The 12,140-nt window shown below is 35.6% G+C and overlaps 2 protein-coding genes and 1 long non-coding RNA gene across 3 annotated transcripts in view; 2 read left to right on the top strand and 1 right to left on the bottom strand.

The window, feature by feature from the left end:
* LOC137657666 (uncharacterized) overlaps positions 1 to 12,140 on the bottom strand; it is a 415,410-nt gene that overhangs the window by 24,366 nt on the left and 378,904 nt on the right. The gene's annotated exons all lie outside the window — the stretch shown is intronic.
* LOC137657662 (cuticle protein 7-like) lies at positions 2,973 to 4,376 on the top strand. The gene is made up of 3 exons (XM_068392062.1): positions 2,973 to 3,003; positions 3,478 to 3,624; positions 3,969 to 4,376. The coding sequence occupies exons 1-3, from the start codon at positions 2,992 to 2,994 to the stop codon at positions 4,290 to 4,292; spliced, it is 483 nt and encodes a 160-aa protein (XP_068248163.1). The 5' UTR covers positions 2,973 to 2,991; the 3' UTR covers positions 4,293 to 4,376.
* LOC137657660 (cuticle protein 7-like) lies at positions 9,209 to 10,632 on the top strand. Its single transcript, XM_068392060.1, has 3 exons — positions 9,209 to 9,250; positions 9,729 to 9,896; positions 10,243 to 10,632. The coding sequence occupies exons 1-3, from the start codon at positions 9,239 to 9,241 to the stop codon at positions 10,564 to 10,566; spliced, it is 504 nt and encodes a 167-aa protein (XP_068248161.1). The 5' UTR covers positions 9,209 to 9,238; the 3' UTR covers positions 10,567 to 10,632.

Raw genomic sequence — 12,140 nt, 5'->3', positions numbered from 1 at the left:
ATGTAGAATCAATATATTTCAGCAAGGGGAAATCCAAAAAAAACAAAAATCATAGACTGAAAAATATTTTTTTTAAATGGAGATATAGATGAAATAGAATTGACAAGAGAAAGGTGGAAAGCATTTTTACAAAACTGTTACTTTTAAGGTCATTCTGTTATGCTTGTCAGCTCTGGGTTTTCTTCGGCCTGATATACCCCCTACTTCTGGGCATGGTATGGGTACAGGGCTCCTTGATATGCCCCATCTGCTCAAGCTTGCAGTGCCCCTGAACCCACTAAAGAAGCCTCAAAACAATCCCATTCCGTCCCTAAATCATTTTACGAGAAACAATATTAGGTAAGGATGGATACACACACATATACACACACATATATACAGTATATACATACATATATATATATATATATATATATATATATATATATATATATATATATATATATATATATACACAAAATATGAATACACACACACAGAGACACATAAATATAGATATATATATATATATATATATATATATATATATATATATATATATATATATATATATATTTATATATATATATATATATATATATATATATATATATATATATATGAAGGCTTATTTGAATATGAAAAACACGTCTAAATGTGCAAAATTTATCATTAATCGAATGCCAAGTAACAAACTACCAATTAGCTACGATGGTGAAGATGAGTTGATTTCAATTCTAAGTACAAAACACCTGAATTCGACAGGTATAAGTACAGAAGAATTGTCATTGACTTTTATCTTTCTTCGTGGCTAAGTGGTTTAGTCACTGTCTATACAAGCTTGCTGACCAGGGTTCGGTTCCCGGCCGGTCACAAGCTCTTGTCTTTGTGTGATTTCGCCTGGGGCTCTGATCCCGAGGTCGTTAAGAGAATCCAGACATTAATGTATCAAAAATATATATGGCTTATTTGAATATGAAAAACACGTCTAAATGTGCAAAATTTATCATTAATCGAATGCCAAGTAACAAACTACCAATTAGCTACGATGGTGAAGATGAGTTGATTTCAATTCTAAGTACAAAACACCTGAATTCGACAGGTATAAGTACAGAAGAATTGTCATTGACTTTTATCTTTCTTCGTGGCTAAGTGGTTTAGTCACTGTCTATACAAGCTTGCTGACCAGGGTTCGGTTCCCGGCCGGTCACAAGCTCTTGTCTTTGTGTGATTTCGCCTGGGGCTCTGATCCCGAGGTCGTTAAGAGAATCCAGACATTAATGTATCAAAAATATATATGGCTTATTTGAATATGAAAAACATGTCTAAATGTTCAAAATTTATCATTAATCGAATGCAAAGTAACAAACTACCAATTAGCTACGATGGTGAAGATGGGTTGATTTCAATTCTAAGTACAAAACACCTGAATTCGACAGGTATAAGTACAGAAGAATTGTCATTGACTTTTATCTTTCTTCGTGGCCAAGTGGTTTAGTCAGTGTCTATACAAGCTTGCCGACCAGGGTTCGATTCCCGGCCAATCACAAGCTCTTGTCTTTGTGTGATTTCGCCTGGGGTTCTGATCCCGAGGTCGTTAAGAGAATCCAGACATTAATGTATCAAAAATATATATGGCTTATTTGAATATGTATGTATGTATGTATATTTATATATATACATATAGATATACACACATTTATATATAAATTATATATATATATATATATATATATATATATATATATATATATATATATATATATATATATATTTATATATATATATATATATATGTGTGTGTGTGTGTGTGTGTGTGTGTGTGTTTATGTATGTATTTGGGTATATACGTTTCTGTTTGCATAAAGATATAATAAAAAATAAATTATTCTAAAAAAGACACACAATCCAGTAAACGCCACAAATGCTCAGCTACTGTTTGAAAGCACTCCATTGCAAAAATCAAAATAATGATAATCTTGTTTGTTCTGAGAGCGAAGAATGAAGTAATACATAAACTAAAACGTGAGGTCCTACATATCCTTAGGTATTGACAATCGTCACTTGACACCCTAAAGTCTTTATCATTAAATATAAAAACTGTCTGTTGATCCATTCATTCCATGTATGACCTTCAGATGGTAAATGATCTAGTTCACTTTCCTTTCGGCTTCTCCATAATATTATTTATTAATCTTGAATATCATTTGCATTAATCAATGAACAGCTAGAATTCATCATTAAGAGATTGTAGTGTAATAAATGGACCATTTATTTATGCATTTATTAATTATCATCTTATCGATATTTTCATTTAAAGTTTTCTCTGTTAAAAGTGCTTCACGATTTTCGATTTGGACGCAACTCATTGTAGCATTAAATCAAGAGTTGCACTAATATCAGGGTCTATAATAATAATAATAATAATAATAATAATAATAATAATAATAATAATAATAATAACAATAATACTAATAATAAAATATATTATAATTAATATAATAATAATAATGATAATTATAAAAACAATAATAATAATAATAATAATAATAATATAACATAATTAAAATAATAATGATAATAATAATAATAATAATAATAATAATAATAATAATAATCAAGTTAAAGTACTGAACAAAATTCTGAAAGCTTCATTGTGATAAAAAACGAAAAATTCTTTTCAATGCTGATATACTTTTCTGAGGGTGAATATTATTATCCGGTTTTAAAATAAAACTAGACCAAAAGCTAAAAACATTACCAGCACTGATATCAAGAAGAGTAAAAGAGCAATTAATTCCAAGCAAGAAATTAATTACTTTGCGTGCAGCAACACTCAAAGGAATTGAGTCCCATTGATAATCATCCTCTTTTGAAAAGGAAGTCAAAGGACGTGACCACACGACTGGGTTGTGTCTGAAGGTGTGGCCTTCGAGGTCGTCCGTGGAAGGGCCACTATAAATAGAGCGTCCCTCCGTCTTAGACTACATTCGAACCTGCAACGCCGTCGAGATGTACACCAAGGTGAGCTTCGGGTGCTCGGGCAGGATTTGGCCGTTGCAGGTCATTTCATGGGCAACATTGTGTTAATCAGTTTTTGGGGTGAAGGGTGACAAGATTTTGTCTATAAAAGGAAGATATTACTTCACATGTTTTCATCTCTTTCTTTATCATTTGTCTTTAAGGCTTTAAAAAGGGGAGCGGGTGAATTCTTTTTTTGTTAAAGAGGTATTTGTATATTTTTGTTCTTTTATGGGTCTTTCAGAATAATGTGTCCTAAAAAAGCCAAGTTCTGTAATAGTTTCTTTATATATAGAGTGCCTCAACTTTTAAGTAATAAGATCTCTAAAAGTCAGTAATTACTGATTTTCCCTATAGTAGTTGTGGTTAGGATATTCATCGCCAGTAAAGAAAAATCTAATTTGGAAATCATAAGACGCTTTCAATGTGACAGTTCCTAGATACTAAGTCATCAGATAACTGTTCCTTCCCTTCCAGATCACCCTGCTGTGTTTGGCTGCCGTGGCTTTGGCCCGCCCTGACAGGCCCGCCCCTGCTGGGTATGGATACGCCCCACCAACACCTGCATACGCCCCACCTCAACCATCCTACTCAGCCCCTCAACCATCCTACGAGAAACCTGAGGTAAGGTCTTCCTTTTCGTCAAGTCGTGAACTTATATGTAGTTCACCCATTCTGAAGAGCATTTTTTTTACTTTGGTTTATATGAAAAGTACTTTTTATTTTACTCAGTACTTGAGGCATATGTGATTCATATATGTCTGTTAAAATAGGGTAAATGTGTAAGAGTTAATATTCACATTATTTTCTATGGTAAAAATTAAAATTTTTATTTACAATGATATTTGTGTCGTAACATTTCATGTATTATAAAAGTATTGTTGAATATCATTAGTCAAATAAAATCAAAATAGGAAAGCATAGATTCATAAAAAATGAGATCGCATAATATGTTTTTACATTTGCAGGAGGGGATGCCCTTCGACTTCGAGTACGCCGTCAAGGACGACTACAAGGGTCTCGACTTCGACCACAACTCCAACTCCGACGGCAAGGTCGTCAACGGTCAGTACCGCGTCCTCCTCCCCGACGGTCGCACTCAGATCGTCACTTACACCGCCGATCACCACAACGGATACCAGGCTGAGGTCACTTACGAGGGCGAGGCCCAGTACCCAGACCCCCAGCCCTACAACCCAGCCCCCTCATACTCAGCCCCAGCTCCCGCTTACTCAGCTCCAGCTCCAACTTACGAACAACCCAAACCTACATATGGAGCTCCACGCAACTAATAGACTGACTCTTGTCTCGATTAATACCGAAATTATTTATGTGTGAATTTAAAAAGTTTTGATTAATATATGTTGGCAAAATGATTGAAGTTTCAATACTCCTCCTTCTCTTTTCTAAAGTTCCTCTGACAGCGGTAAGATCAGTTTATGCCGATGAGATATGCCAATAAGAGAGCGTTTTTAGGTTTTGGATTGACCAGAGGGTACTTCATTGGATCCCTTTCTCTGGTTATGGTTCGCTTTTCCTTTGCCTACACATACACCGAATAGTCCAGGCTACTTCTTCCACATTCTGCTGTCTTAATAAACCTGACAACATTGAGATTACCAAAATATTCTTCTTTGCCCGAGAGGTTAACTACTGCACTGCAATAATTATTCAGTGACTACTTTCCTTGGAATTCTGTAAGTCGGAAGAAAGACCTTGTCCGAGGTCACTTGTACTTTCAGGATGACCCAGCAAATAATCATCAGTAGCTTTTATTGTTTTATCTATTTATTTTTTTTCTTTCGTTTTTGAATAGTGGGCAGGGGTGGGTTTAAACTTTAAAGCATAATTTGAGCATAACATGTGGTAATTTCTTTTTTGTTCAAAAACAGATGACGTCAGATACATTTTCTTTCAAAGTTAACTTTTCACAATTTAAAAGCAATGCAAAAAATATCCTTACAAAAAGTTAATTGGTAAAAAAAATTCGGAAGAATTTTCAAACATAATAAGCATATCATGAATAATGTAATCATAAATAAATTCATGATGAAAAATCTATATGCAAATTAATATACGGCAGAAAGGGAGGAATCAAGATGACTACATTGAAAACCCACCAAAATAGAAAAACTTTTTCAAGCAACTCACGTTTTCCTGCAGTAACTAATCATATCAGCAGAACTGCGTTCCCCAGTTAAATGAAGAGCCAACAAGACTCATAAACACGAAGGAAAATAGTCTGGGTCAGTGGGCGGGGCATGCAAGGCTAAGCGCGGAAAGACTGGCATAAATGGGGTAATGGCTCTGCCAAAAGAACACTGTACCAACCGTGTGTCACACGATAGTACATAGTAACGACATTTCATTTTGTGTATATATTATGCTTGTATCTTTGCTTTCCCCTCGCACTGATAAGAACCTGAAATAACATGTCTGTTTTTCTCACCGTTAACCTCTTAACCGGTGCGGTTTCGGTTGAACCTGAAATTACCTGTTATGTCTTTTGTGCCCCTTTTGCCTGGAGCTTATGTATGTATGTAATAAACTCACTCAGTTGCTTTCATCCTGCCTTTGAGTCACAACCTTCTCTCGGCCCATCACATTGGTGACCTCTGAGTGACTCACTCCTCCTGCCTCCACCCCCCCCCCCACCGTTACTATGACGCCCTCAAAGCATACCTTCTGCAACAGTACTCGCCGTTGCCAGCCGCCCGTATAGCAAAGCTTTTTCAGCTCTCTCAACAACCGTTTGGGGGATCAAAGGGCTTCGCTCACCCTTGGGGAAATGACCAGTATCACTCGCCTGCAACCTGCCGCAGACGGCTCTCCTCGTGAGGTAAACCTACTTCGTGCCCTTTGGGTAAGCTGTTTCCCCGAACCTGTACGCGCTGCCATACCCGATGTCGATAGTTTACCCATAAAGAACTTGATGACCAAAGCCGACGCCCTTATGGACATCCATTTCACGACCTTCAAGACCTCCATCAACGCCTCCACTTCTGACGAAGAGGACACCTATTCAACGTCAACCGAAGCTGACGTGAATGCCATAGGACACACATGCCTATGAATGCTGTAGGACACACACGCCTATGAATGCCGTAGGATACACACGCCTATGAATGCCGTAGGACACACACACCTATGAATGACGTATGATACACACGCCTATGAATGCCGTATGACACACACGCCTACCCCGTGACGAGCTGGAACGGTAACAAAGCCACCCATCATCCACCACTCGCTCGCGCCCCAACCAATGACTTCTACAGCAACTCAATGCCGCCCATTGGCCGCAGTTTTGCTATTACCACTCCAGATCAGGGCGCCCTATTTAACATGTACAGTATGGCATTTTTAGGGGGGGAGCCATGTACCAACAGTGTGTCACACGATCGTACATAGTAACGACATTTCATTTTGTGTATATATTATGCTTGTATCTTTGCTCTCTCCTCGCACTGATAAGAACCTGAAATAACATGTCTGTTTTTCTCACGTTAACTGTTAACTGGTGTGGTGTCGGTTAAACATCAAATTGCCTGTTATGTCTTTTGTGCCCTTTTTGCCTGGAGTTTATGTATATAAAAAAAATGGATGTTCTGTAATAGACTCACTCAGTTGCTTTCATCCTGCCTTTGAGTCACAACCTTTTCTCGGCTCGTCACAACAGAAAACGCTATGTACAACACTGACATTTTTAAGATGGTGGGTGTTTGAAATTGGTCTTCCAGTACATTTCGAGTTGTCCGAGTCAAGCCTTACATATTTTGTAATGCTTGACTGGAACTATAGATTTACTGTATAGATTGACTAAATATTCTACAAAAACTCACTCGAATTGGCATTAATAAAGGATGTATTACTTCCACTTATAGAATTGCTACTTTCTCACTTCTAATGAAAGTGAGATAATAATTTGGCTTGTGTGAAAGCAAACTTATTTGGTATCTGAATGAAAGGGGATAGAATCAATCTATTTCAGTAAAAAAAAAAAAAAAATGGAGTTCTGCTCTGACAACAGAAAGGTGGATAACATTTTTACGAAAGTGTTACTTTTTAGGTCAATCTGTTATGCTTGGCAGCTCTGGCTTCCCTTCGGCCTGATATGCCCACTACTTCAGCGCTGGGTACTCGGCTACTTAAGGGGGAACTTAATACGCTCCACTTGCCCTAGCTTATAGTACCCCATAAACAACTTATGAAGCCCCAAAACAATACGATTCGGCCCCTCAACCATTTTACGAGAAAAAGATGAAGTAAGGATACATACACACACACACATATACATATATATATATATATATATATATATATATATATACATATATACATAATATATATATATATATATATACACACATATATATATGTATGCATATATATACACACACACATATATATATATATATATATATATATATATGATGCAGACATAGTTACGGTTATCAATGCTTACACAAACATATATAAACACACACACACATACACGCACACACACACACACACATATATATATATATATATATATATATATATATATATATATATATATATACATATACATGTATATATACACACAGGCATATATATATACGTTCATATATATATATATATATATATATATATATATATATATATATATATATATATATATATGTATATATATATGTGTGTGTGCCTGTTTGCATGAAGATATAATAAAGAATAAATTATACCAAAGTAGACACACAATCTAGTAAACCACACAAATGCTCAGCTACTCTTCGAAAGCACTCCATTGCAAAAATCAAAATAATGATAATCTTGTTTGTTCTGGGAGCGAAGAATGAAGTAATACAAAAACTAAAACTAGAAGTCCGACACATTCTTATGAAATGACAATCGACTCTTGACACCATAAAGGCTCTATCAATAAGATCAGAAATGTCTGTTGATTCATTCATTCCATGTATGACCTTCAGATGGTAAGTGATCTAGTTCACTTTCCTTTCGGCTTCTCCATAATATTATTTATTAATCTTGAATATCATTAGCATTCTTTAATGAACGGCTAGAAAAGATCATTAAGAGATTGCAGTGTATTAAACGGATCATTTATTTACGCATTTATTAATTACCATCTTATCGATATTTTTCATGTAAAGCTTTGTCTGTTAACAATGCTTCATGATTTTACATTTGGGCACATCTCATTGTAGCATTAAATCAAGAGTAGTACTAATATCAGGATCTATAAAGATAATAATAATAATAATAATAATAATAATAATAATAATAATAATAATATTAATAATAATAATAATAATGATAATAATAAAAACAATAATAATAATAATGATAATAACAATAATGATAATGATATAATATAATTAAAATAATAATAATAATAATGATAATAATAATAACAAAAATAATGATAATAATAATAAAAATAAGAAGAAGAAGAAGAAGAAGAAGAAGAAGAAGAAGAAGAAGAAGAAGAAAGTCGTGATAATCATTAACTGTAATTAGTATGTAGTAATATTTGTTTTATTATGTGGAATAGTTTAGTAATTAGTAAAGAACTGCTACAAAGTATATTGTTACTGTTTAGTAATATGTGAATTATTATATCATTAACATGCAATATGATAATCCAGCTGAGGCAAAAGATCAAGACAATCACAAAAGAGAGTCATAATTAATTGGAAAAAAAAAAAGTTTTCGACAGGGCTTCCTGTATTTCCCTTTTATAATAATAATAATAATAATAATAATAATAATAATAATAATAATAATAATAATAATAATAATATTAATAAACGCTAGCATTAATCAAGTAAAAGTACTGAACAAAAACTCTGACCAGAAAAGAATAATGGAAAGCCTCATTGTGATAAAAAAAAAAATATTCTTTCAATGCTGATATGCTTAGCGGAGGGTGAATATTTTTATCCGGTTTAATAATAAAACTAGACCAAAAACTAAAAACATTACCAGCAATGATATCAAGAAGAGTAAAATAGCAATTAATCCACAGCAAGAATTTGATTACTTTGCGTGCACGCAACCCTCAAAATGGAGTGTGTGCCATTGATAATCATCCTCTTTTGAAAAGGAAGTCGAATGACGTGACCACACGACTGCGTTGTGTCTGAGGGCGTGGCCTTCGAGGTCGTCCGTGGAAGGGCCGCTATAAATAAAGCGTCCCTCCGTCTCGGACTACATTCGAACCTGCAACGCCGTCGAGATGTACACCAAGGTGAGCTTCGGGTGCCCGGGCTGGATTTGGACGTTGCAGGACATTTCATTTGCAACATTGTGTTAATCAGTTTTTGGGGTGAAAGGGGACCAAATCTTGTTTATAAAAGGGAAAGCTTTATATTTTGGTGATTTCATCTCTTCATAATCATTTATCTTTGAGGCTTTAATTGTTAAATAGTGAAGCGGGTGGATTCTTTTTTTAGTTAAACGTGTAATATGAAAGTTCTCTTATGGGTCTTTAATAATAATGTATCCTAAAATTTGCAATGTTTTCTAATAGTCTCTTACTACATAGAGTGCCTCAATTATTACTAATAAGATTTCTAAATGTAAGTAATTCAAGATTTTCACTATAGTAGTTCTAGTTAGGATATTCATGGTTAGTAAAGTCAAATCTCATTTGGAAATCATAAGACACTTTCGATGTGACAATTCCTAGATCCTCAGTCATCAATAATCCGTTTATTCCCTTCAAGATCACCCTGCTGTGTTTGGCTGCCGTGGCTTTGGCCCGCCCTGACAGGCCCGCCCCTGCTGGGTATGGATACGCCCCACCAACACCAGCATACGCCCCACCTCAACCATCCTACTCTGCCCCTCAACCATCCTATTCAGCCCCTCAACCTTCCTACGAGAAACCTGAGGTAAGGTCTTCCTTTCCGTCTAGTCACGAACTTAGATGCAGTTCACCCATTCTAGAGAGTATTTTTTTACTTTGGTATATATGAAAAGGACTTTTTATTATACTCAGTAGTTGAGGCATAATGTAATTCATATGTCTATCTTAAAATACAGTGAATGTGTAAGAGTTAATATTCACATTATTTTCTCTGGTAAATATTGTAACTTTTATTTCCAATGATATTTGTTTCGTAACATTTCATATACATAAAAGTATTGTTGAATATCATTAGTTAAACAAAATCGAAATAGGAAAGCATAGATTCATAGAAAATGAGATCGCATACCATGTTCTTACACGTTTTGCAGGAGGGTATGCCCTTCGACTTCGAGTACGCCGTCAAGGACGCCTACAAGGGTCTAGACTTCGACCACAACTCCAACTCCGACGGCAAGGTCGTCAACGGTCAGTACCGCGTCCTCCTCCCCGACGGTCGCACTCAGATCGTCACTTACACCGCCGATCACCACAACGGATACCAGGCTGAGGTCACTTACGAGGGCGAGGCCCAGTACCCAGAACCCCAGCCCTACAACCCAGCCCCCTCATACTCAGCCCCTGCTCCCGCTTACTCAGCCCCAGCTCCGACTTACGAACAACCCAAACCTACATATGGAGCTCCACGAAACTAAAAAACTGACTCATGCCTCGATTAATACCGAAATTATTTATATGTGAATTTAAAAGATTTGATTAATATATTTTGGCAAAATGATTGAAGTTTCAATACTCCTCCTTCTCTTTTTTAAAGTTACTTTGACAGTTTATGCCGTTGAGATACGACAGCTAAAGGGAGTTTTTAGGTGTTTGACTAACCAGATGGTACTTCATTGGATCCCTCTCTCTGGCTCTCTGGTTACAGCTAAATTTTCCTTTGCCTACGAATACACTGAATAGTCTGGGCTACTCCTTCCACATTCTCATGTCTTCATAACCCTGACAATATTGAGATTAGCAAACAATTCTTCTTTGTCCAAGAGGTTAACTACTGCACTGTAATAATTGTTTAGTGGCTCCTTTCCTCTTGGTAAAGGTATAAGAGAATCTTTAGCTATTGTAAGCAGCTCTTCTGGGAGAACGGCACTCCAAAATCAAACCATTGTTCTCTAGTCTTGGGTAGTGCCATAGTCTCTGTACCATAACTCTCTTGCTTGAAGGTACACTCGGGCCCAATGTTCAATCGTTTTTCTCTTCGTATTGTTTTTTTGAAGTTTATACATGAAACATCTATTTTAAAGCAGTTACTGTTCTTGAGGTATATTTTATCTTAATTGCACATAAATTAATATTTAGTTCATTTTATTTCTTTATTCCCTGTCCCCACTGGACAATTTTTCGTGCAAATATATATATGACAAAGTGTGGACTCAAGAAGACCATATTGAAAACTCGCTAAAGATGACAATCATCTTTCAAGCAATATACATTTTTCTGCAGCAAGCAATCATCTCAGGACTACATTTCTCTGTTAAAGAAGATCGAAAAAGACTCATAAACATGAAGAAAAATAGTCTGGGTCAGTGGGCGTGGCATGCATGGTCTAGCGCGGAAAGACTGGCATAAATAGGGTAATGGCTCTGCCAAAAGAACATAAAACACTGTAAAACAATGACATTTTAAGATGGTTGATGTTGGAAATTGGTCTTCCAATATATTTCGAATGGTCCGAGTCAAATCTTACATAAGCCTATTCTATAATGCTTGACTGGAGCAATTATTTTTACTGAATAGATTGACTCAATATTCCACATAAACTCACACGAATTGGCATAGATAGAGGATGTATTATCTCCACTGAGAGAGTTGCTACTTTCTTACTTCTAATGAAAGTGAGAAAATAATATGGCTTTAGTGAAAACAAACTCTCTTTGGTAACTGAATGAAAGAAGATGAAGAATCAATATAATTAAGCGAGGGGAAATCCTAAAAAAACAAAAATCATAAAAACTGAGAAAGACTGAAAAATATATTTTTTTTAAATGGAAATATAGATGAAATAGAATTGACAAGAGAAAGGTGGAAAGCGTTTTTACAAAACTGATACTTTTAAGGTCATTCTGTTATGCTTGTCAGCTCTGGGTTTTCTTCGGCCTGATATACCCCCTACTTCTGGGCATGGTATGGGTACATGGCTCCTTAATATGCCCCATCTGGTGAAGCTTGCAGTGCCCCTGAACCCACTAAAGAAGCCTCAAAACAATCCTAT

The sequence above is a fragment of the Palaemon carinicauda genome, chromosome 18 (assembly GCF_036898095.1).
Source record: "Palaemon carinicauda isolate YSFRI2023 chromosome 18, ASM3689809v2, whole genome shotgun sequence".
Classification (NCBI taxonomy): domain Eukaryota; kingdom Metazoa; phylum Arthropoda; class Malacostraca; order Decapoda; family Palaemonidae; genus Palaemon; species Palaemon carinicauda.
Note: the sequence above shows the minus strand (reverse complement) of the source record. Positions and strands in the feature narration are given on the sequence as shown.

What these genes read in the sequence shown, in the direction of transcription:
- LOC137657662 (XM_068392062.1), top strand. An exon ending in CATCCTACGAGAAACCTGAG is followed by an intron (nt 3,625 to 3,968) that starts GTAAGGTCTTCC and finishes TTACATTTGCAG; the next exon opens with GAGGGGATGCCCTTCGACTT.
- LOC137657660 (XM_068392060.1), top strand. An exon ending in CTTCCTACGAGAAACCTGAG is followed by an intron (nt 9,897 to 10,242) that starts GTAAGGTCTTCC and finishes CACGTTTTGCAG; the next exon opens with GAGGGTATGCCCTTCGACTT.